This window comes from Rhea pennata, chromosome 2 (assembly GCF_028389875.1).
Source record: "Rhea pennata isolate bPtePen1 chromosome 2, bPtePen1.pri, whole genome shotgun sequence".
Taxonomy (NCBI): domain Eukaryota; kingdom Metazoa; phylum Chordata; class Aves; order Rheiformes; family Rheidae; genus Rhea; species Rhea pennata.
This window is the reverse complement of record NC_084664.1, coordinates 143,244,785-143,271,171: the sequence shown is the minus strand read 5'-3', so window position 1 is coordinate 143,271,171 and position 26,387 is coordinate 143,244,785. Positions and strand designations below refer to the sequence as shown.

At 41.1% G+C, this 26,387-nt stretch overlaps 1 protein-coding gene across 1 annotated transcript in view; it reads left to right on the top strand.

The window, feature by feature from the left end:
- The first annotated feature begins 296 nt into the window (after window positions 1–296).
- The window catches only part of NECAB1 (N-terminal EF-hand calcium binding protein 1), a 61,853-nt gene continuing 35,762 nt past the window's right edge, over window positions 297–26,387 (top strand). The window contains exons 1-2 of the mRNA XM_062568557.1: window positions 297–342; window positions 15,509–15,617. Coding sequence (XP_062424541.1) covers window positions 297–342; window positions 15,509–15,617 — 155 coding nt within the window. The remainder of the gene's footprint in view (window positions 343–15,508; window positions 15,618–26,387) is intronic.

Sequence of the window (26,387 nt, the reverse complement as noted above, 5' to 3'; positions counted from 1 at the left end):
TCAGAGATGTGGGAACTGCGACCTGACAGACTGAACGAACCAGAGAAAGCAAGACCAGCCGGGTTTTTTTCTCCCCCCGCCGTGATTTGTCGGGCCGAGGGAGGACGCCGTCAGCGCCCTGGGAAATCCGCACCCACCAGCGGGGACCCCCGGCGCGGCCGCCCGCAGCGCAGCCCGCGCGGGGGCGGCGGCCGCCGGGCGGCCCGGACCGCCCCGGACCCCGCGGACCGCCCCGGACCCCGCGGACCGCCCCGGACCCCCCCCCGGACCCCCCCGGGCGGAGCAGCCGCGCGCGGATGGCGGAGGAGGGCGGCGCGGGGCCGCGCATCTTCCGCGACGTGAGTACGCGGCATCCCCGCCCCTTACAAGCCCCCCGCCCCCTCGGCGATTACAAGGGGATTCTGTTATTTGTTTTTATTTGTGGGGGGAGAGGGGATTGCGGTGGGGGTCTTTTTGTTCGTTTGCTTTTATGACATTTTCCACGGGTGCGTGGCGGGCTGGGAAGCGGCAAATCCCCGTGGGTGTGGGGGGCAGCGGCAGGCAGAGGGGTGCAAGCTGCCCGGGGCTTGGCCGGTACCCACAGAAAACGGACCACAGGCACCATCTGCGCTGCTGCTGTCAGGACTGCCGCGGGGCCGGGGGGGGTTTAACTGTTATTTTTTGTTACGTTTCATATCTGTGGTAGGGAGTGAGGTGTTTGGAGTCGTGGGCATGTGTGAGCGCAGTAAGTTGCCAACTCAGCCGCGGGGGGAGCAGGCAGAATAGGGGCTACAACTTGCAGTGGAGTGAAGACATTGCTTTGCAAGATGTGTTGCTTGCTGTTTTTGCTTTCTGGACTTTTAGTCAGGGAGTTTCTCACCCCTGCAAAAGTAGGGGGTTGTTCCCAAGCTGTTGCTCGTGTTATGCTCCTGCTGGAGGTGAGGGTGCCCAGGTTCATGTGCTGGGAGGCCCCAAGCACCTTGGAGGAGCCCTCACCTCCCTTCATCAGCCCTCTGCCAGCTCCCTGCACCCTTCTCTGCCCTCCCTCGGCACCAAGGACCCAACCCTTCAACCCTCAGGGGACCTTGAAGCTGGTCCTGTCGCTGAGATGGAGTTTTGTCTAAACTTGCCTGACAATAGCAGAGCAAAGAGTATTTCTTTGGTCCAAATGTAAAGGTAAGTCCTAGATAAAAGGCAAACTCCAGCCCAAAGATATCCAAAATATCCTCTATCTTTGATGAGACATGCAGATCTACAGACCACCTCTGGTCCCAACTGTGACTGACTTCAAAACAACTCATATCTGAGGCAGTCCACAGTGTCAGCTGGAAACAGCATGTTATGTAATAAAGCTTGTCTTAAGGACTCTCTATCCAGATGCTTTCTCTGTGACCACATTAAATTCCCCAAGCTTTTCCCTGAAATATTTCAAATAGCCTTTGATAAAAGTCATGTGTGTTCACCTCCTGATTTCTGTAGGGTCCATAAGAAATTGTCTGAGTTAGACTCTTAATTGACTTTTATTATTTCTGTTTGAGTGTGTAATGAATGTGCAACTTTTTCATCTTACAAATAGCTCTTGTAAAAGAAACAGGAAAATTATAAGCATATACTGAAAAGAGAAGAGAAACATAGGTTTTTAGGAAAGAGGAGGACATGTTCAGATGGAGCCTGTTCCCCAGTTCAGCTCAGCAGTTAGGAACCTGCATATGGCCAGACTCCCTGGAAACATCTCATTTCAGCCCAAGTGAAAAATGTCTTCAAATCAAAATTATTTGTTTAATTTTCAGCAATTTTTAAGCCATTGTCAGGGTAATATTTATAGAGAAGCAGGTGCAATTGGGAAAACTGGCAAAGAGGAGGGAGAGTGGTTACTGCCACCTATCCCTCCCACATATCTGCTCTTACCTGCAGAGGAAAAGCTTGGATTCAAATCTGGACCCTGCCTGCTTCAAAGCAGTGTATACTTGTATCACAGGTACTCTGGGGTGTGTAGCTCTCCCATCACCCTTTGCTGAAGTACCTCCATCCGTATGACACTTACCTGTATATTTGAGCAGGAGACCGCAGAAGAAAGACAGGACACTGTCCCGGTCTCACTGTGAATTAAGCAGAGACCTTGCGAGAATGAGACCTGATTTCTAACACAACCTCCCCTGTTTCTCTGTCAAAATCCCTACTAAATGTCCACAGCATGCAGTAATCACAGGAATGCGGGGTTTTCCCAGGTCTGTTCTGTGTATGTGTGGGTCTAGATACAAGTATGTGTCTTATACATGCAGAGGTCTAGATGTGTGTGTTTTGTACCTGCTGCAGAACAGGAACCTTTCTTGAGAGTCATGCTCTCTTCATTTACACAGCCTGGATTAGCCGGTGTGGACTGAGCCTTATTTCCTTGTGTTATTCCCATATCCGAAGCAATATTCCAGTGATTCCCTGCTTCACGCTTGTCCAAGACTTAGCGCTGCTTGGATTTCTGGGGCAGCTTAGCAGCTGTAAATCAGCGCTACCCTGGCTGCAGGTGCCTCTGAGGACCTGCTGTCTGTCCCAGCGGTGCCCGGGCTCCAGGGCACATAATACCTCGCATGGGGTGTGAGCCATGTCACCCACTGTGGCTCTGCGTGGGCCATTGAGGCTCATGGCACAAGTCACTTGTGATCTGTTGATACTGCTTGGGCCTGTGCTGGGCATATTTTTGCCTTCTCTGAAGCACGCCTTGCTTTTTCCCATGGGACGTGCGTGCGTAGGTGGCCCCACAGGCAGCTCAGCCCAGGCGCCTCTGCGTCGAGAAGCAGGACTTCAGCACTAGTCCTTTTGATCCGCGTCTGTCTGGGGGCACACTCTGCTTCCTTTCATCCAGGTGTAACTGTGCAGACCAAAGCACAGTTCTTTGCTTTTGATCTCAGAACATTATTTTTCTCTGTCTTCCCAAAATTTCACGGATTTCTCCACTTCCAGCTGAAAAACATCCAAATCTTTTGGCTCCCTGTCTGTCTTTGCTGTCTGTATTAAGAAAAACAGTCCCCAGTTCCAGACCGGCAAGCTGTCCTGCACACACATCACCGTGGCTGGTGTACTGACAAGCACATGGGCTTTTGCTTCGGATGGCACAAGCAAAACAAGACTGCTTGCCCGTTAGATAGGAAGAAGACCAAAAACAGTTCCCCAAAATATCCAGCCAAATCTGCCAGGGATCCAGGACTATATTTTATATGACAGAGATTGTAAAGAGAGATTTTATGTTGTTCAGAGTCACTTTCTTTTGCTCTGGATTTTGGCTTTTGGCCAAATGGCTTTTGTCAGTGTTAGGAGAAAAATCTCCATTTTAGAGCAAAAATTTCAGACTCTAAACAGTCTAACCCTTATACTGTAAATTGAATTGCAATATATCATTTATTGGAAATAAAGGGAGGAGGTATATCCTCTTGTAGGTTTATTTCATACTGCACATGCTCTAAACTTGGTCCATCACAAAATTCAGCTCAGAAGCTGTAAGTGAAATCCCAAATTTGGATCCCAATTTTGTTATTTTTTCCCTCCATTACTCTGCAGTACACAATAATAAAACATGATCTAACAGCACTTGGTGGCACTTGGACCCCAGTTTTTCATTTGGATTCACCTCTGAGAGCAGAGCATGCCTCTGCTACTTATCAAAGTAGAGAACATTTGCATTGCCTTCAGCTGTGAGAAATGTATGTGCCCATTTTGAAACTTTTACCCATTACTGATGTTCCTAACACTAATGGAAGTTATTTTCTTTTTTCCTTTTCATGAACCTGTTTATAACGTTGCCCAGACAACTTTCCGTTGCTGCTTAGGGTGAAATCCCAAGGCTGAAGTAGCAATAGCGACTATGATGGGAATGCTACAGTGTCACAGAAGGGTGGTTGCTCTTCACATTCGAAATGTCATATGGTCCCAACCGTTTAAGTGCCGATATTGCCATGATATCTGCAAAATTAGTCTAGTGTCCTGCCAGTGAGGCTCAGCCAGCCCTGCTCTGGACACAGTAGCCCTGTTGTGCCTCCGTTTCCCTCCTCCTGCCCCTTTTTCCCAGCTGTGTTGGCATTGTGTGTCCCTGCTCCTGGTGGCAGGACTGTTTCTGGCAATCTGTCACCCTTTCCTCGTGGGATATGCTGATTGGGGTCCTCTTCTCAGGCTTTGCACAAGGGCTTAGAGAGTCTCACCTACATATTTAAACATATTTACATATTTAAGCATGGGCCATTTACAGCAGGGAGAAAAGGCAGCCTGCACACTATGTGGATAATCTCAGCTCTCAAAGGTTTTGTGTGGCAAAGGAACTACAGCATGCACTGGGGCAAACTCTTTCCATTTGCTGACATTAAAAGAGATTATTAGCTTTCTTAAGTGATTTCTATTTTGCTTCCACTCTTGTCAAGATTACAAGTCTTTTTTTCCCGCTGATCTCCCTCTTTATCTAGATTGTTTACTAATATGCTTTTTTATTTTGTTTCTCTCATCTTGCTTTTTCCCTGCTTATAAATGTCTGTACTTTCCTCTTCCCCTTCCGCTTCCAGAGTCATCCTCAAATTCTCTCCCACCAGTGTGATTTTGCTGCCTCCTACACCCAGTCTGATCCCATCACTTCACCCTAGCTCCTCTCCTGACTGCTCCCTTGGCTTCCTTCCCCCATGCAAATCCTGGGTCTTTCTCACTGTGTCTGATGTTTAGAGCATCCTCCCAGCTATCACCCCTGCTCTGCTTCTTTAAACCACTTGTATCAGCCCTATCAGCACAGCAGCATAGTAGCTATGTCTAGGTGCCCAGGTTTTGTGTTTGAGTACCATCCTTGTAAGCCATACACAAAATGGAAAATAAGATTTGTTGTTATTATGGTCTTGGTTTTATGTGCACACAGCACAGGAGGAGTTAAAACGAGCAGTGCGAGAGTAGGATCGAGATACACAATTTCAACTGTATACAGCCTTGTGAAAATGTAATACAAAGGCCAAACTGTAAATGCTCATTAAATATATCAGTGTGCCACTAACCCATACAAAAAAGAGTGATTCCTTTCTTTCTCTCTTTTTATTTAGATATTAAGAAGAGCAGACAAGAATGGTAAGACCAGTCACTTCTCTTCCCTCTCAACTTTGCAAAAAACCCCATCACTCTGATACAGCATTTTAAGTCATGCCCTGAACATCTTAACATGAAAACCAGCTCTCTGTCATGTTCTTTGATGCTTTGTACAGGCCCAGTGCAATGTACATTGCTGGGGACCAGTCCATCCAACAAGCTCTTTAAGGGCAGATCTTGTGCTTTCACAGATTAGCCTGTGTGTTTGACTTGCAGTTTGCACTGTTGCATTTGTGTGCTTTCTTAGCAGTATTGTATTCACAAGAAGCTTTGAAATTCTTATTAACAGCTCCATCTTACTACTTTTTTAAAACACCATAGACTATATCTGTCAATCAGACTTGCTTTTCACCAACATTTTGCAGATGTGTATTTATTCTGTATGGCAATAAACAGAATAAAACCTTGGATTCAATTTGCATATCTATAATAAGAAAACCATGAGCTTTTAATATGCTCCTTATGGAAAGTTTTATCCTTGTACTACAAACTTAATTTTCCTTCCACGTATATTTTTCCTGTATTTAAAAACAGCAAGTTGGATCACAACACTGGAAGCCCTCTCACACACACGTGCTCCCATTTCAGCTACAGTAAGGGAAGGATCTTGCCTTATGGGCCAGAAGGGCAATCACTGTCTTTTTTGCAGGTACACATCGTCATAGTCTTAAACCCAACTTCAACTCCTTCTCCCAGCTAATAATTAATGCACAATTTTGGACGAGTTACATTGTCTTTTTGTGCCACATGCCACCATCAGAAAAATGAAGCCAATACCACTACCATCCTATCTTGCAGAGTGTGAGATTCAGTATGGCCATGGTAGTGCTGCAGTGCTGCAGTTACCATAATAATATTTACACTTAATTCAGATATCAGAGTTAAATCTTACAGAATAGGAAGAAAATATAAACTTGTGGTTGTGTGGCATTGTGCAAATGAAGTTCAGAATGGAGAGATGCACCAGCTCACCTCTGGCTGTGGATTCCTGCCCCAGCTTGGGACTGCACTTGGCTTCCCACTCAGACACGGCAGGCTAGTCCAGAGAGCTAACTGGGTACAAAACCAATCACCGTGAGGATTTTTTGGTAGTACTTTTTGTTATCTCACTCAGCTCACCAGTGGCTTGCAAGGCCAGCAGTGGTGCAAGCAGAGCCCCATCGTCAGGGCAAAGAGGAGAAAGATCTTCCCTCCTCAGCAGTGCCTTGCTGGCTTAGATGCAACCCAAACTCTGCTGGTGTTCCCACAGACCTCCTAACAGTTTTTGGAAAAGTTGTTTATGTGTCTGCACTGAAGACTAATACAACCACAGTCGTATGTGGTGCAAAACAGTGGTCCTCATCCCCCCAGAGACCCAGAATGTGACTGAGCATTAACCAGGTTACCTGCTCTGTCACAGATCTCCTGTTTCTTCTTCTGGTCACCATGATAGGTTCCATCTATGGTCAGACCCCACTGAAGGCTACTGAAGTCAAAAAGACTTTTTGTTTCTTAATCCTGAATGCCTGTGTCATGATAGTGAAATCATGGCCTGTTTCAGCCCCAGTAGAAACATATCACTTCTGTGGCCCATAAGACTTTCAATCCTCCTTCTGGTATATGTTAACTTTAACTTTGCTGTTAAGGTAGAGGAAACAGTTCATGCAATCAATGACAAACCTGCTTCCCTTTCCAGAACAATGCAATGCCACATCAGCCCTGGAGACTTTGTTCGCTCATGTTCATATATATGGATGCTGTATAACATATTATCAGGAGAAATGTGTCTAAGCTCAACCATTTTAGTTCTATTAATTTGAGTCCATAAGCTTGAAACGATTTCAGCTCTTAAGTGCTTAATGTGTTTGCTCAACCATCAGTTGGCTGTGGGACTTCTACTCTGCTAGTCCAGTGCTGCATAGTCTTACACCACATTAATAGGAAGAAAATTTGTTTTAAGGCTGAGACATTAGGTACCTTCTCAGAAAGACTGTTGGATATTTGAACACATATCTAATATGTTTACACTGTTGTCAACTCAGCTTATTAATAATTCACAGTGACTAGGATACTTTACACTTTCAGTGTCACCTTTTATGAGATACAGGAACCAAGCATTGCTTTACAGTAACAAATATGTGACACAATGTCTAAAGTTCTGCTATACATGCTTAATAGAGCTCTTTGAAAATTGCCATATTTTTTATCTGTGAGAGATTAAATATTCAGAATACTTTATCATCAAAACCTAGTTAGGTACTTGCTTGACAGTGAGAAGAAAGGTACATCCAAAAAAAAGTGGATCAAGCTGGAAAATAGGAGTATTATAGGAGACCGTATTGAGAATAAAAATTCTTTATTCACAGTCAAAGCTCCAGATCGTTGCTGCTGCAGTTAGGAGAGAAACATAGAGGGACTATTTCTAGGAACTCCTCAAGAGCCATGTGTTTGCATGTCCATGAGCACCTGCTTGCTGTAAGACCTGCCCTGTCCTGATGCTCGGGAGCAGGAAGAAACTGAGCATCTTCTCTTCTCCCTCTCAGCAAAGCAGCAGGAGAGAGTCTCCTTTAACACTTACATGAGTATGGGAAAGAAAACGGCATGGCCTGGCCCATGTTCACCAGAGACCTGGCCTGCCCTGCTCCCCGACTATGGCACATCGATTTGTATGAGCCAACCAGGAGGACACAGCGCTTCTGATCAAAGAAGTGAAACTTATCTTTTCCTGAAAGAATTACACAATGTCAAACCTCACAGCCTAGACAGGTTCAACCGTGATATGTAGTCCTCAGTCACTTCTCAAAGAATAGGTGTTGTGCAGTTTCGATAAAATTTATTCTCAAGTATTTGAAGTTCATACTAAATACCCACTGAGAGTTGTAAGGAGTATAAGTTTCAAGGGGAGCTCTGGGACGGTAAGTGCACTAGCCTACCTCAAGCCACCCAAGGACAAGATGGACACGAGACAGCGAGCCTGGCTGCTGTTGCTCAGCCCTCATCCTTCCTGGGAGCTCACCAGTCGGGACCAAACTTGGCTCATGTAGGGCACAGATCAAATCATGTGTAAATAGGTGCTGAAGTAACCCAGCGAGCTTTCTGTGAATTTCAGGACTGCGGGACTCCAGTTTAACCCTCCAGACAAGGAAAGACAACTATTCTTGCAAAGATAATAGAAAGTAAGAGATCAAAAGAGCACAGAAATCCTGTTGAATTGCCATTACTCAGAAATGCTGCAAATGTTTATGACCGGGGTTTAAATGAGAAACTTATCATACAGTCAAACCCCCATTTAAAATAAGTCATGTAGATGTTGTTTCTGCTGTAGCAGTGGTTTCTTTCTTTGTCCGTCCAGATACATATATCATCCTGTTACCATGCCATTTCTGGAAGTATGAGCTATGCCCAACTTCCACAAGGTCAGCTTCATAGACTCTGTCTGTAGTTCTTATTTTGTGGCTGAACAGTTCCACTTCGTATGGATTAGATCAGCACTTCTCCAGTAACTGAAAATGTCATGTGAATTTCTTAGAACACAAGGCATAAGCAGGGAATATCATAGTTCTAAGAAATACACAGTTCATAATCTTGACAAAAGTCACAAAAAACCATTGGGGTAAAAAAAGCAATTTCATAAAGATGAGACGTTGTGTATTGACCTTTCTAGAAAAGAGAAGTTTCAGTTTTGCATGTTAAAATGATGCATTTGTTTAGTTTTTCTTTACAAAACTCTGTATGATCTAAGGAAAGCATAAGGACTTGACACAAAACTAATCTGGCAAAACTCCAGCGAGGAAAGAAAAAAATATTTTTTTTTCACTCCTTTTGCAAACTTATTCATTGCAAACAAATTCCTCTCAGAAAGTAAAATCCTGCCCCTGGCCAGGGAAGTATAGAAATATAAAAGACTGGAACTGCTAAGTGCAGTCTTTTCCAACCTAGAAAATTCTTTACCCCTTCATCTCACAACCAACAGTGGTTGCCACACACACGTGTGTGATTGCAGCACCTGTATGTGCTTATCCTCTTGCTCATCTACATGAGGTGTTTCAGTTACTATCTGACACACTAAGAGGGACATGGGGCACCCCATGAGCCTTGCAGTTGATTGCGATAAAGTGAAATGATACTAGTTGTTGGTAAAGCTCACCCTAGGGCCCTCTGGACCTTGCAGCCTTGACATGTACCCTATTAAGAAAGTCTCCTACTATAATTCCCGCCTGTTAGCCCAGGAATGGAAACTCAAATACAGGCAGTCTTGCAGAAATCCAATAGCAAACAGTCTGACTGTCTTAATGCAGAAGGAAGAAGGTAATAATCTGTCAAGAGACCTTGACCTTACAAGAGTAGCAGTCTTCTTTTGGATGGAAGATGCTTCGATGCTGACCGGAGTCACCAAGTACTGCGTAACAATGACAGAGCCTTGTCCTGGCTGCACCCTGAGGGGTTTCATTTCCCTTCCCTCCCTCCCTCTGCGAGTGGGATCGGAGAAAGGGCCGTTCTTCCCTGCTCATAGACTCTTTCAGCTTCATCATTTGCAGCATTTTCTTGAGGGGGGCCTGGCTCTTTCTCATCTATTCTCTTACGAAGGAGAACATACATTGCTCCTAACCCCGTGCCCTGGGAAGTTGGGCTTGCAAAGCATGTCCTGGCCTTTAAAGCTTCCCCTAGCATGCTTCTGTGTGCAAATAGCCATCCAGTCAAGTTTGGAGGGAGGAGAAAGTTCTCCCAAGCCACATCCTCCAAAAAGGGAATCATTTTGCTGTCTGTCTCCTCCACAATTTTAGATGGATTTTTTTTTCTGTTCCAAACTCACAGCTCCCATCCCCAAACCCTTAGATCAGCTCCAAACAGGGATTAGTTGACAAGGGCAGCAAATATGACAGATTTAAGAACGATGGTTTATGTATAATGTTGTCATTGATTTGCAAATTGGGATCTGCCGTTGTGAAAAAGCACTGAATATAACTTATATTTCAGACATTCTTAAAACTCCAAAGAGGAAGATACTTGAAAACACCAGAGGTAAGATCTGCTATAGAAGAAGAAACTTTCCCCCCAAAAGCCATAACTGTAAGGAGTACAGCAAACAGTATGCTGCAGGCAATCATGAGTGACTGCAATCAAATGATGGAAAATGAAAAAATCGATTAAACAGACCAAGATTAAAGCTCCAGAGACAGCCCAGCCAGAATATCAAACACCCAGCACAGATCAACCGCAAATTGGTCTACTGCCAAGACCAACATGTTTATGCTTGATTTCATTTTCTCTCTGACATTTGAAACAAATGCATACTGAAAGCTTCCCCTAAAAATATATATTTTTTAATCATTTTACTGAAACACATTCTTTTAAATAAAAAATACAGTCAGATGAAATGATTAATCTTATTGCTGTGTGAGCTGCCTGCATTCATCATGCCCTGATGTCCATGATACAGAGCAGGGAAATAACATTTTAAGTGTAGAATTCTAAAACTATATAAAATAGCATGGTATTATCAGTGCCTTCTCATCTGGCTTTAACATATGAAATTATAGACGAAATGTCATCCTGTGCCCACTGTAAAACACATAGCACTCAAGCAGTAGCCAAATTCTTGTCGATTGCAGCGGATTGCTTGAAGATTTCAGCCCAGCTCTAAAACTGTGCAAATATTAGTCTAACAAAAGAGTGTAAGTGTTAAATAAAGGAGTTTTGTTCATGTTTTTTTCTTATGCAAGTGCCTGGGACCTAAATATTTTCTACATGCTCTTTAGCACACAGAAGTTTATTATTTTGGTAACCCTTGGTCTGATCCTAGACTATGCATCATACTCCAATGAATCACGTTTTTGTTCTCCTTTTTGCATCTGGTTCAGTTTTCCTCCCTACTATTTTCTCTGTAAGTAGAGCTGAGAAATGGCAATATCATTTAGCGTGCTCTGATCTGAACCTCCTGCAGCAGGTATTGGCTACTGGCTGCTTCCAGAAAGGCAAGGGACAGAGCAGGTCCCTGGAGGCGGCTGAGGTGGGAATGAGGACCTATGTTTATGCTGCCCATGTACAATATGCCAAAGAATCACATTTTTCTTTTCCCTGCTCCATTGCCTTCACTGCCATCCTGCTCAGCTGCATCCCCCTAACATCCTTTACTATCTGCAGGCTCACGGTCTTCTTTGGGGACAGGGACTGAAATACAGATTATAAATGGCCTTGCTCAGTTTTTGCTGATGTCTTTTTGCTCCTAGAGGTCATCTTTCAACTCGAAGATATCCTTTGTGAGAGATGCTGTTATCTATTAAAATAATACACTGTTCAAAGTGTCTCCTGCAATCTGCTAGTGTTTGTGATGCTACTGACTGTCTAACTGGGGGATAGAATCATGCTTATTTTGCACATAAAACCATCTATTCAACAGAGAAGTGAATTTCTATTTATTTAAGAAGTCAGTTGTAACTTGAAGGAAAACTCTTCTATAAAACACATTGTAAATATACCTCTAAATTTATCAGAGCTAATAAGGAGATACATTTTATTGTCTATATTTCTGTCTGCCAGTCAGGAATGTTTTTGCTCCAAAAAGGACAGGCAACTGTGCTTATTTTTGAAGAAATCATGATTATGAAAGACATTGGAGAAGATACACAAAAGCAAGCAAGCAAGTTTTGCAACACAGCTGCTATAAGATTGCCAAGGCAAATGTTGCTAAAATTTGATTTTTCTGAGGAATATATGACTTCAGATAAGTTCGTTTTTCATGAATCATCATCCTCTTTGGTTTTACCTGTAACAGCGATCAGAGAGTCTGCACTAGGCATTTCATCCCAGCTGCTCTGAAGTGCTTGGGCCGGACCATGTTTGCCAGGGAGCTCTGAGGAAGGGAAGTGCACCACAGAAGAGGCAGAGCTGAGGATGTGTAACACATCCTTAAAAACAACAGCTATTCTTGAAACTTGAAAAAAGCCCTGGCTAGACAAATGTGTCTTTTATTAAATCGGCCAAGGAAAGGTTGTTAGGATCTGGGCTTCATCCAGACAAGGAAGATGTATATGGGTGGCCTGGCTCATTGGTGGCAGATTACACTAGCAAGAATTTCCCTCATAGTATATGGGAGAAATGTGTGGAATAATCAGAGCTTCTCAGTAAATGTGTTTGTATGAAGTAACTCAGCATGTTCAAATCTCCTTAGCTTTTGCCAGCGGCGAGTTTTGTGATACGTTCAAGATAGACTTTGCAAAATGTGATTGAGAATAAAAAACAATAAAGCAAAAGACAATGTCTGCTTTTGTATGATAAAATATAAAGAAAATAGTTATAGTGCCCAATCTGGCTGCATTGTCAGAACATTAATTTTCTGGATCAGTCTAAAGCCAATGAATCTGAAGGATAGAATATAAATAGACGTTTCAAGCTTTGTATCATATTCAGGCTGCTGCTATGTGACTAAACTCATGTTTATCTCAGGAAAGTTACCAGAAAACCCTAGTTTCTTGGATATTTGTATAACTCATGCGAATCACTCTTTTCAGCAAAGGCTAAAGCTGCAGAAGCAATTTGATTAAAACATCAATTGTATTTGTATGAGCCAAAGAAAGCATATCTGTGAAAAGAAGCTTGTTTTATCATGCTCAATATTTGGTAGTCATTCACTGTATCCAGTGCCAAATGGCAGAAGTATTTAAATTCTTAATTGGGTAACTGTGGCCACTCTGGCAAAGGAAATTGTGTGTCTTAAATGCAATATTATGCCATCTTGGTTTTTAGCTCTTACAGATCTTGACATTTCATTTTGATTATCATGATGATTATCACCAGCTACAATCTGTCTTTTCATATTAAACAGTTCAAAATGTTTTTATTGAAACACTCAATTTGACCAATATGGAATCTTCTTGAAGATTACAGAGCAAGCAAGAGAGTGAAGAACTCCTCAGCTCTACTCACCATGCTTATACTGCAGTATAGTATATAGTTACAGGATTCAGGTACTACTACTTTCAAAGCATGTTCTTGACCACTATAAAATTAGGCTGCAATATGTTGTAGATTTGCTGGTGCTCAAGGCACTTTACCTTATCCTCTACAGTTGTTAGTGCCCCAGGAGTGATTCAGTATGCTGTTAAAGGAAGAAAAAGAGCACGTGAATTTAAATTGAATTCTCAATGGTGTTACAAAGTATCAGGCTCTGAAAACATTCTTTATACTTCATGCAAAAGCTGAATCAGTTTGGATAAACTAACATTTAACTACTATTAAGGTTCCAACCTCTTCTAAGTAAAAATAATTGGTGGAGCTCCTTCTCTCTTTGGTTTTTGTTTGCTAGTTATCAATCTTACATTTAAAACTCACTCAGATATGCTAGTCAATGAGGAACAAATTGCCATAACCGTGTAAGTGGAGTTGTGGATTTGCCTCAGCCTCACCCACGGACTTCTCCTGAAATCGCGGCTGTCCAACAGACAAAACAGGACACTTCTTCTTCCACATAGAAGCAATATCACCTGGCCTGCCAAAATCTCGCAGACGTCTGTGGGGCCAGCTTTCCATTTATATCCATGTTTCTCTTACTTTTCTCATCCTCTCCCTGCTGACAAGCGTTGGTTCCATTGCCGCCTTCTGTACAATGTCAGCCCTATTCGCGCTCTGGTTCATTTTGGCAGCCAGAATTCTTTTACATTTCTTCCTGTAGGTGATTCCTTCTACTCAGCCTTGAATCATATACTCAGGAAAAAAAAAATAGTTCTTGTGCTGACTTTTCTATGCTGTTTAAATAGTAGGTGTGATATAATTAGAGGCCAGAGTTAATAATAGGACCAAATGCTTCAAAACAGACAATAGTCTGAGTCTGCAGCTTCCATCATAGCAGTCAGAGCCACACGGTGGATGAGACAGACTGTTCAAATTGAGACACATTTCATTCATTTTTAAAATCACTACTAAAAAAAAAGAAGCATGCAAAATCAAAATCTATGTTTATTAGAAAGCATCTGCTGTATATCCACTCTCTGGGACATTCAGACATGGTTAAGTGATCTGAGATACAAATATGATCCCTGCTGCAATGAAGTACTGTAGTAATGATACGCCCTTTCGAAAACATTTGTTGTTGTGCAGGGTTTAATCTGACAGGCAGAGGGTCAAGTCTCAACATGAATTGATAACATTCTGAAAATAACAGAGGAATTAATCTCTGCGTCACACATCTCAGCTGAAGGATTTTGCCTCATGTAGGCAAGGACTTGCTATAATTAAAGCTAAATTAAGAAACAGATGAAACAGACTCCACTAAATGCCAAAGGGCTTGTAATAGGGAGTCTTTCCTCTTGAATTAAGGCACATCTAATTACTGTTCTTCTAAATGTTATCCTACAGTACTTCCTCTCACTTCAAGTCCCATTAGTCTGTAGACACTTCCTAAATGCAATAACATATTACTGATGTGTCAAGATCCATGTGGTGATGACTTTTCTTCATCCAAACAAATGATAATAGCTGATACTTAGACGATAAAAAGTCAACTTCTTCATATTTGGATTTCATTACATATTACATGGCCAACCCAAATTCCATCTGAAAAATCATTTGAAGATCTTGATAGACTACTGATATATGTCCAACTCAGTTTTCTTAGGTCTAAATTTATATTACTTTCTAGAAAAATTACATGTTGAAATTTGGTTTTCTATGCTGACCGAGAAAATGAGTTGAAATTCTTCCTTATGGTTGTGGGCACAAAAGTAACTTCTTAGTCCATGGAAGCCAAACATTTTTATTTGATAATTCCACACCAAGCATAGCATTTTTCAAAAAGAGACATTTTACGAAAAAAAAGACTGAAAAAATGCAAACCAGTGTAGTGTATTGATTAGCATCCTTAACTAGACAGGAGAGCCGGGCTCAAATCCCTGCTGTTATTGAGTCTCACTGTCCCACAGGAGGGGCAAGGAGCAGCAGAAAGAATGTGATGAGATGATGAGAAAGAATAAGAAATAAATTCTCTAGACAGGTGAGGAAATTTCCATTGACCCAACATATTCTTTCAAAAATTGAAACCCTGGGGTTTCTCTGGCCCTCTCAGTCTCAGAAGGTCACTGATGTTCATGCGGAGGCAGGGAGCAGGGAGGGGCAGCGTGGGGCAGGCTGAGGCGAAGCAAGAGTGAATGGGATCAGGAGAAGGACAGAATCATGCTAATGTGTCAGTAGACATGTACCAAATCCAAACTGTCTGTGTTTGAAGGATGAGAAGGATGAAGAGTGACAGAGTTATTGGGTAAACTGAGAATTCTACTAAAAGAGCAGAACTGTTTAACATCACATCCTTTATGTGTCTTGATCGGAATATGTTTCTACATCTAAATTAATCCAAACAGCTAATTTTTTAATTGCTTCCTCTTCTATTGCATGAATAAAAAGAAAAATCATAAACAAAACTAAGGCAATTTCCATTTCTTCATTGCTTCAGATGATGGAAAACTATCCTTCGACGAATTCAAAGCTTACTTTGCTGATGGAGTTCTGAGTGGAGAAGAACTGCATGAACTTTTTCGTGCCATCGATACACACAGTACTGAGTAAGTATCTCCTTTTACAGTCCAAGTGCTACATTCTTCATCTGAGCATGGAAACAAGACATCAGCCTGTTTTTAGAAAACAAGCTGATGGAGAAGGCTGCTTCGGGGAAGTTGAACTGTGTGATTGCAGTGCTTCTGAAGCTGGTGTGCATGTTCTGCTGAATGTGATTTGGGCTTTGAGAACATAGGGTGGAAACTGGATGCTTTCTGTGTTCCCCTCCCATTACAGTAAGGAAGAGGGGCTATGGCCTCATCCAGCCCTTAAATATAAGTTCCTCCTCTTGACTTTTCTTCACTGATTCAGCTGATCAAATACTGAGCAGGGAAAAAAAATAGCTGAAGCTGTCACAGATAGCAAAGAGCAGAAAAAGTAATGTCTGATGCTGGCATGGGAACTGAGTTGGTATTGTCATTTAGGCAAATTGGATGTCCCCATTACAGCTGGGCTTAATGAGGCCACAGGATATGGGTGCAAATGTGCTTATTGTTTTCAGCAGAACCAAATTTGTGCCACCACATCCTCTCTTTAAGCTATACTTTTCTTTATCTACAGTGATTGAAGAAGATATTGAACTTCCTCTTACTTGCTTTTTGGCCATCAACAATTGTTCATAGCAGGTCTTCCACTTATTGTTAATTAGGAGACTGCTACTAATGCAGTGCCTTTTAAATTGGACCATTTCCATGGTAGAAAAACTCCCAAGGAGACGTCGTTTACTGCCCTTGCTAGGAGGTTATGAAAATATTGTGTGGCAATCATGGTCTGGGTTGTGGTTCTGTTTAAAAGCAGTGAATACGCTGTATACCAATTTTGTTTTTCTCAGCTGCATACAGTGGAGCAATATGTGTTAAAATGCTATTACAGCCCTGCTTTGTATGTTTACTATGTAGAAAAGCTAGGAGTAGTGTAACAGGACCTGACTTTACTTCATGCATCCTTGTTTTTTTCCTTCTTCCACAGGGAAATAAAACTAGGCCGCTGATATTTTGTAATTACATATACTGCATAATCATACAGACATTAACACAAAGTGAGAAATTATTAGCCCTCTTTCTCAGACTCATGAATTTAGCAATCACCTTAATTCCTTGGGGCTCGCACATTAGTTCAGGTAGCTCCAGATAGGCTTTTCTCCTGGGCCATTTATTCCTAACCATGACTCTCCTATGGCTTTTTCTCCTTTTTATGCCTGTGTCACAACATCACACCTTACCTCATTCCCGTCCTCCTCAGCTTCTGTCTCTCCTCTTACTGGTGATGAAGCAAGCTCCCTCTCACTGGAGTCCCAGTTCCAAATGACTGCTGTGCATCTTCCGCCCCAGATGCCAACCCAACCACAAGCCCATGATCCTGGAAGCATATCGATGACCAGGCATTGAGACTGTGTCAACAGTTGGCAAGAAGTGCCAACTTCCCCCATGGCAGAAGGTCTGGAAGTCCAAATGATGCTTTTTGTGAGAAATATCTCAAAGTTTATTCTTCCAAACAAGCCTCATCTAAGGCCTTGTGTGCTTGGAAGCTTGTCTATTTTCTCCACCTTTATCAGTTAGTCTAATATATTCTCTCTCCTTCTTACAAATTTTGTCTCCCTTCAGTCTAGATGGAATTATTAAACCACTGCAGCTTTTCACAAAAAACATCTTATTTAGCAAAGAAATCAAGTGAAATCTGATCAATATTGTACAAATAAATTCTAGAAAATATGTATCTCAGTTTTTAACCTTTTATAAACAAATTTCACTTATGCTTCTGTAAATCAGGCAAAACCTCCCCAGGATCAATAGATTCGAGTCAGCACAAAGTGGAAGAGAGGAATAGTAGTCCTTATCCCAAGGCCGTCCTAACGCATCCATTAAACCATTCCATACTGAAGAGTATCTCAGTACTAAGACACTATGAAGACAGAGGAACAGATTTCCCTGATATATCATTCCCACTAGCAGACAATAAAGGAGAAGAAGCAATATGAACAAGTTGCATTTTAATCTGAGAAAAGAAGAAAGAGTCTGTCATATTTCCATAGTGTGTCAGTAGTACTTAATGCTCATATTCAGAATGAGAAACTCATTCCTAGAGCTTTGGATTTTTTCATGTTACCACATATGTGCACCAGAGCAGTTTTAGCTTATCGTGATTCCATTTGTCTGCATTTGTCAGGGAGTGCCCTGACGGTGGCAGATGTCTGTGATGGCTGTGTAGGTCTTCTAAGAAAAAAAGATAGTTGTTATACCTCTATTTTTCATTTCTTTCTATTTGTAACAAAACACACAAGCATTTTCTCTTTACCAGCAAATATGTGATCCTGTAGAATATGTAGAAAAGTGAGAATAATATTATGATTTTCCTACTGGGAGATAGGTGTACCTGAAGAACAGAAGGGACTTTGTCAAATGCTACAGTTAACAACTGAGAATAGGCGATGAAACTGGCACAGGAGCTATCTGAGAGCGTGATATGTCTCACTATCCAGCCAAAGCCTAGCAGAAAGCAAAGCACAAAGGGTTGCAGAAAAAATGGACTGGGAAGGAATGCAAAATATTAGACTTTCATAGGCTTCAGGGAATTGGATAGGTGGAAGGCTAAGAAAACCTACTTAATTACATCCTTCAACCAGAAGAAAAGGGCCTTTCTTTTGTGTGCTTAACATTTGTTATAGAACAAAACTTAGCTGTACATAATAAGAAAATAAGCTTAAATTTAAAACAACAATAAGAAACTTTTGGAATGCTTTTTCATGATGTCTTTAATTGATAAAAGGCTTAATGTCTGACTTTTTGCAGCTGAAAAACATTCTACACCATTTGATCTTTCTTTTTAACAGAAGTGCAGCAAATACATTTTGAAGGCTTTCCATAGACCCTTTTTGCCTTTGAAAATGTTGTCATCAAGTGGGAAGCAAGACGAAGTATGCCAGATATCAGAAGGATGTAGCAAAGAGAGACAGCTTGGGCAATATGACATAAATTATTTGCTAGTGTGGCTTTCTAGCAAAAATCACATGAAGCAGATATAATAAGGAGGCCAAAACTTGGCTCACTGGCATTTGCTGAAAAGGACAGGTTATGTAAAATGTGTCTAATTAACTAACTGACTAAGAAAAGGAGCAAAAAATTCACTGAACCTTGGAAGTTTTGTAATGCAAGCATTAGAAGATCATGTACATATCAAACAATCCTAAAACCATCTATTATATGATGCTTTCTCTTACAAATTACCCAAAGGAATGAAAGTCTGGCTTGTGCCTGTAATTCCCAAGTAGCTTATGGCTTTATTTAGTAGGGAGGCTTTATTTAGTAGGGAAGGATGAGAAATTCTACTTAGCTGTGTGTCTAGCAGGAGAAAACTCACACAGGTTATTCTGTCTTTTATAGTCAGTTAAATACAGGCTCTGATAAACTGTGGACAAATAATGAATCTTCTCTGTGCTTCAGATCACTGTATACAAAATGAGGATTACAGTTCCCTATCCCGCAAATGTGTTGTAAGCACTGAGAATGCGCAGTGTCCATACACTACAGTGATTTGCACTGCGTGTGAATGCCTAGGGTAGCTAGCTAAAGAAAGACGTATGCCATGATCAGCTGGATCACTTCTGGAGTATCTCAAACTTTCATAGCCATTTTTTCACAAGAGCAGACTTCAGGTTGTTTCCACTTGCACTAAATATTTTAACTCTGCCAGCTTTCAAAACCTCACTTTCTATGTGTGTGAGTCTTTGTACTTCAAAGCCTGAAAGATAAAAAAGAGTGATGGCCTCAGGTGATCTCCATGGACCTCAAGCTTAGGAAATCTGTATTCCAGTCTCAGCTCTGCTACAGCAAGCTTTCAAAAAAGGATTCGAAGCATAAAAGATCGCCCTTGGCTTAATGCTTCTAAGTGCGCTAAATTAACTAGGTATTTAAAAAACCCTGTTACTCAGGTCCTAATGTCAGACTTGTAGAAGAAGAGGATTAGAAGATTTTTAGCTTTTAAAAAGATAAGCCAAGCGCATTTAACATCTATTACAAAGTGTACAAGCTATGGCAGATTGCTAAAGTGAGTAATTACCTTTTTCAGTGTGATGCTAAGGCAAATAATAGGGAATTAAACTTCCAGGAACTGAGGTCTTGTCTGCCTAACAGACTACGATTGCTGCACCTTCTTATTTGATGCAGATCATATCTTTTTACAAAGTAAAAGAAAAGTCACTTGCTACTGCAGTGACCATAATTACCAGGGAAAAAAATGGGCAGAAATTAGATACCGCTGCACAAAGCTTCCAAAACGGCAGGTGGAACTGGAGGTCATTATGGTGGGAAAAATTGATTGATATTTGCTCATATAACTACTTATACAGGTTGAACTTAAATTTTACAACTCATCTAGACCCTGAAATAGAGGCCATTCAACCAGGGCAGATCATTGCTTTTATTAGCGATTTATATTAGTTATGGATCTTTCTTCAGTACTTCATTTTGGGCATATATCTTTCAATTTATGAATGTGCATATATATAGACTGAATAATTTTTTTCTCTCTGTTTCATAGAATGAACACTACATTTTTATAAAGATTTTGCATTAAATAAATTTCAATGAGACACAACATACAAGATGAATGCTTGATGGTTTTAATCTCCATTATTTTTTTCCTTTTGATAGAATCAGAAACAAATATATAAGCAAATGTATACCAGGTACAAAGCAAATTAATAATGGTGCTATAACTATGCAGACAATCAGATTAGGTGAAGTAGTATGTCCATTTAGAAAGAGTGTTTTTTCCCCCCACATTTTAGCACTACTAAAAATTTTTACCTGTGTTGGCAATGTTTTAATATAAGGATTATATGGTAAGAGCTGATGATCAAAAAGATAAATTGTAAACAATCTGAGTTACTGAAGGGTCCTCTGTCTGCTGAACCATAACATTTTATAAAAATTAGTTTGCAAGCCAACTACTAGCTGTGCAGAGTTACATAGAAATTCTCCCCACAGGCAAACTAACTTAATATTTCTTTGCAGCAGCTTAACATAGTTTTTTTTTTTTTTTTTTTTTTTTTTTCCTTTCAAAAAAACCTCCTAGGACCACAGAGAAGCAAGAGGAGGCTGGACCAGTGGGTCTCTGTGGTGACCAAGCAAATCTCAGTCTCCTGGCTGCTAATTAAGGCAGGAGAGACAAGATAGAGAATTGTTATATATTAATTTAATTTGAACGGTCTTCAGGAAAACAGGCAACTTTCGGTTATTCAGATTACTGTGTTTCAAAAGGAATTAGAGGTGCATAAAGAAACAGTGAACTGCTTTGATCAGGCCATATAACTAGCATATCTGACATGTAATTAGCCTGAGATGCCTGTGTAACTGCGTAGCAGTTAACGATTCCTCTTTCTTAAATGCTACTTCAAATATTGTCATTAGTTCGGATTAAAGCTGAAAGCCATTCAGACATTTAACTTCTACTGCAAGTCATTTCTATTTTTGCCTTCTGTGAGCTCATGAAATTTTGGGGCATTCCCTGTACAAACACTGGTCAGTAAATAGTATGAAGTCGTTATGGAAGGTCCCCGCGCTGATGCTCACACTTTGCCACTGTAAGAAAAAGTTTTATTTCTGTGCAGCAGTGATTAACTCTGTGTCACTCCAGCTCAGGCTGCAAGCCAGGCAGACATCTGCTCGTGCTGCCCCAAAAGCACAGTTCAGCTGGATGTGAGTGCTACAGGTGTACGCTTCAGCTTGTTGAGGTTTTTTTCTCTAATGTGGAGTACTTCGCTTTTGCATCAACTACTGAGCAGTATCTTATACGTAAGGTCTCAAAAAACAGTGAAAACACAGGAAAGAAAGAAAGAGCAGTGATTATGAAAAAGTCCAGCTTCAGCCTAGAGTTGTACTGTGATTATCCTCCCTCATTCATAATATTTCAAACATTTTGCAGATGCCCAAGAAGCAAGCACACTACAAGCATCTGGGCTACGCCGTAAGCTATACTGACAGTATCAGGAGGCAAAGGCAGGTCCCCTCAGCTTGTCAGGTAGGAGCCAACTCGCCACAGCACAAGTGAGACCAACATGAGAGTATGGCTCTGAGCAGGGAAGGTGCAAGAGGAAGAGCTATCTTCGCCTCTTGATTTTACATATATTTGACATGGCATAAATACATCTATAACAGCATAGCTGGATGCTTCTCATCACTTGTCCTGAGTCACTGAAAAACCCAGTCCACTCTATGTGAAAGCAGAGTTATTTTTTTGGAGGAGTTTTGTGAGGGTGAAGGAAGCATGGTGTGGTTTCTCATCACAGCCTCAGCTCTGCTCTGGGCATTGCTAGGGAGCTCAACGAGGGCCCACAGGGCCAATGGGAGAGGTCAACAGAAGCTCTGCAGAGGCACCAGTAGCTCTTCCCAGGGCAGACAAAAGGCAGCTCATGGAGGACATGGTCTGCAGGCCATCACTGCAGTAATTTTGAAGTTCAAGACCCACATGGTCTGCTGTCTTGGAGCATCCTGGTTATTAACCCCTCTAACGAAAAAAAGGTCAAACGCGCCCCTTTCAGTTGGGAGTATCTTGCACGGTGTTGACACAAGTGTAAATGACTGCACACAGTTCAAGGCAAGGGCTGTCAGTTACCAATGCTCAAGACCATCTGAGGATGGAAAAAGCAAGCTTACTTTTCCTGATGATATTAACTACAGAAAACATGATTTCAAAAATCTTACACTTTTACAAAGGCAAAATCTAGGAATTTTAAATCAGAGGAGAGAAAGATGGAGTGGAGTTGCCTTGCAACTTTAAGCACTGTTTCTTTTATGGGTTTCTTCACCTAAGCATTATTTTCAGGAGCAGATTGGAGCACAAAAGTATTATATAGGAATTAAAAAAAAAAGAGAATCATTGAATGTGACTGGCTTTGGTGACTTTCAATTTTAGCAACATTAAAGAATATTTTTGATATTATTTTAGTTACTATTTCAATTCCTGGCCTTTGTGAATCAGTAAATCAATGTATATACCAAGTCCAAATCTGAAAAATCTCCTTCTTCCCAAATTTACATTTAATAAAGTAGCATTTTTAAGTACATTAAGTACAATAAAGTACATTAATAAAGTAGCATTTTTAATTGTAAAATTAATATTTTAAGTACTTTCATAATGTGTGCATCATTCATACTACATAGATTGTATCTTAATCTTTCTGTGAGCTCTGTGAGTTCGCTATATCTTCATTTTCTATAATTAACTGCTTTATAAATCCTGTGTGTGTGTGTGTGTTTGTGTGTGTGTGTGTGTATGTGTTCAGTGCAGCCACCTGGAGGTTGTAATACTGTTGCAGAATCTAATTAAATTCACAGTTGTCCCAAGCCAGAAAAGCACTAACTTCTGAGTTTCAGAAAAGCACTAACTTCTGAGTTTATCCAAACAATTAATAAATTGCATTACCTGGACTTCATCTGCCTTTACTGAATGCTAGACAGCTTGTATGCAAGGCAGTATTGCAGCACAGCTCAGCTTCAGAGAGAACAGTTCTGTAGAAATACAGTTTTGCTTACCTGTATTATTGCCTGAATAATAGTATTAAAAGTAGAAAAAAGTATTAGCAACACAGGTCTTTTTATACATAGATACATTGTTAGAAGTATGCAGGAAAAGTTTGAAATTAGTGGTTTATGGGGTGAATCCTTTTACCTCTAATTTCCTTCGTAAATCTACCCCAGCTTAATTTTAATGTCAGCTGTGATGAGCCTATGTTTCAGCAGAGTAAGAACCCTTGAAATAGGTAGTGGTTCAATGAATAGGTTTCAGCAGGCATTACAAATGTAAATCTCCCTTTTTCTCTTACCCTTCTCCCTTCCCTCCCCACCAGTCATAACTCTCATGGAAATTGCTTTTACATAATGACATCTCCAGGGAAAAGGTGTCAGAAGATAGTGAGAATATTTGGCAAAGTTACAGACTAAGAGATGTGCTGAGGATCTTGAGGGGATTCAGTGTGCAGCACTGTTTGAGAGAGAGTGCAAAAAATGCAATGCTGATTACTGACTCGTGTAAGTCAGTGGGGAGGCAGACTTGTTTTTCTCACTTTCTTTATTGGTAAAACGAAATCCTCAGCTCAGACCTTAGTTACAGGGTAGGAAGGATGCTAGGAGCACTAAGCAGACCTGGGGCACAGACAAGCTCCCGAAGGCAGGTAGGTATCTGATTAAACCTTTCTGTGGGGCATAAGTTAAAGATGATAAACTATGCAGAAGCTAGAGAGGAGTTTGGTGAAGCCCTGCAAGCCTTGGCAACTCGCAGCATCTGTGGCTCTGAGCAGAGGCTGGCTGTCATGCTGAGTGTAATGCTCATGTTAGGGGGGTCTTGGCTCTGCAGAGACATCTGTCCTTTTCTACATGCCAGTGTGGTGTCCAAGTCCCCATCATACTCACAAAGTTACTGACACCTAGGAAGCAATTCTGCTCACATTGGTGTTGACTTAGTTGCCAAGGCACAAGACATTTAAGGTGTTCTCACTTGAGACACCTGCACAAGGTGGACAGGTATGACACAGGAGAAGCAGTTGGACAGGCTTGGGGGAAAGACCCTAGATCACCTGAAACAGTGCTAGATGCTGCCCATGTTACATCAGGCCAATCAAGCACCTACTGGCTGGTCCCACTGTCAAGGCTTCATCAGCTGCGTTGAATATCACGGGCCTCCCATGGCTAGATGGGGCAATTAGGCAACCAGTGCACATGTGCATGTCTGTATTTAGGACTCTGAGCCCCAAAGTGAATGCTCCTCCCTCCCTCCTGCCTGCCCAGGTCTTCATTAGCAGAGCTCTAGTTCCTCCTTTGGGTCACAGGAGAAAGGTTGAGATCACCTGCCATAAAAGTAAAACCTCAAATTGTGCCAATTTAACATTATCTGAATAAAAGGATGGTTAACATTAACCTTGCAATCCTGGGAATCCATCAGTCTGCATTAGTGTGGAATCCAGGGCTCTGAACTGTAACTAAAGTGCAACGCGTGCTATATGGCCCCACAGTGCTTCCTTCAGGATTTCCATGGTAAAAATAATAATGACAAATCCTCAGTATTTTAACAGTAGTTTAAGCATAGGATTTATTTGTTCCTTGGCTGGTTTGCTTTTGTTTCAATCAGAGGGCACAGTCATGCTGTTCCTGATTTATCACTGTCCAATACAATTAGGAAAAAAAAAAAAGAATTAACTTTCAAGCAAAATGAAGAAACAAGAAAGATTTATTAAAAAACAGTGTGGAACACAGGCAAGCTCTGTAATTAAGTAAACTGCAGGGGAGCAAAAAGTATTTTTCCATAAAGGAATTATTCAACAGAAAAAAAAATCAGGAGGAAAATAATACAGTAGACTTTAATCATCTTCTAAAATTAGATTTTTAGGATTAAATGACAGTCTCAGGTACTTGGTGCAGCACTGACATCAGAAAGGATGTCATGACTGTTTAGTGATGAGTGTTCATTGCTATTTAAGAGAAACAATTGTGATATTCGCTCTAGCTCTCCCGTTTTTCAGGACAGTAGCTGCAGAATTTAGTCTGGGAATGAGGTCCAGAGGAAAGGGCAAGATACCAGCCAGAATGAGCTGATTGTTAGGTTTACTATTTTGTGACTGAATAAAGCAAGTTTACTGAGAATGATTTATACAGTTTGGATGCTAACACAGATCCTCTGCTCAGACAGACAAACTGCAAATAGAGTTGCTTGGAAATTTTCCATATGGATGGTTATTTTAATGGGAAATTCAGTTTCCTTCAGAAAAAAAAAATGAGAATCACTCACACTGGGAAAATGGAAATGAAATGAGCAGTTTCAATCACATTGACCTAAATGGAGATGACCTCAAATGCTTTGTTTCAGATCAGTTCTTCAGAAGATTACATTAGTTTCTCAGCAGTGAGCTTATTGCTTAATGGTGGGTATAGTTTGAAGTTCTCTTTCATATGTTGGGTTTCCCAGAGAAATGACAAGGTATTTCTGTCAACATGTTGCTAAAGAGGACTTTAATAGGCCAAAATGAAAAATTTTGTTTTGGGTAAGAATGAAATGTTGAATCTCATAAAAAAAGTTGAATGAAAAACAGAAGTTGAAATATTATGATCTTCTACAGAGTGAAAACTCTGAAATTTGCTCAGCTTGTAGCAAAAGGTTGCACTCATCTCCTAGCTTAGTTTGGTGTGATTCAGACTGTACTAACAAAGCATGGCTCTGCAGCCCTTGAACAATTCTCTATAATCTTTACAATGCACACCATCTTTTAAAAGTATCACCAAGACTCTTGCAGGACCAGAACTGGACCAATTAAGGTAGCTAGCCAGCTATGTAGTCATTGCATCCTTGTGAAAATTGCCTAATGCAAGGAAAGAGTTGATTTTTGGTGAGCTGTTAATCAGGAGAAAAACCTTTAGTCTGTGTTCTATCCCTGCCACATGTAGAGCAATAAGCGTTGATTCTGAAGTTACCACTTTGCCTGGAGCTAAGCATAAGCAACCAGGCAATTACTCAAGGGATCAGGATTTGGTACAGTAAAATAGCCATGACTCCACTGCTTGTGTCAAAGCTGGACAAAAAGGACCTCTACAGAAGGTAGAGAGATTGGGAGGAGTAAGCATTATCCTTCTCCAGCTCTATGTCAAGGCAATGAAAGTCATAAATGAAGTTAGTTCCTAAAATCTTTCTGATTCTTCAATAAAACAACTGCTTTAGATGACTGAAGTTGCACATTATATAATTCCTGTTCTGATAACTTTCAAAATGTCTTTCTTGTGGTCCTGGGAAAA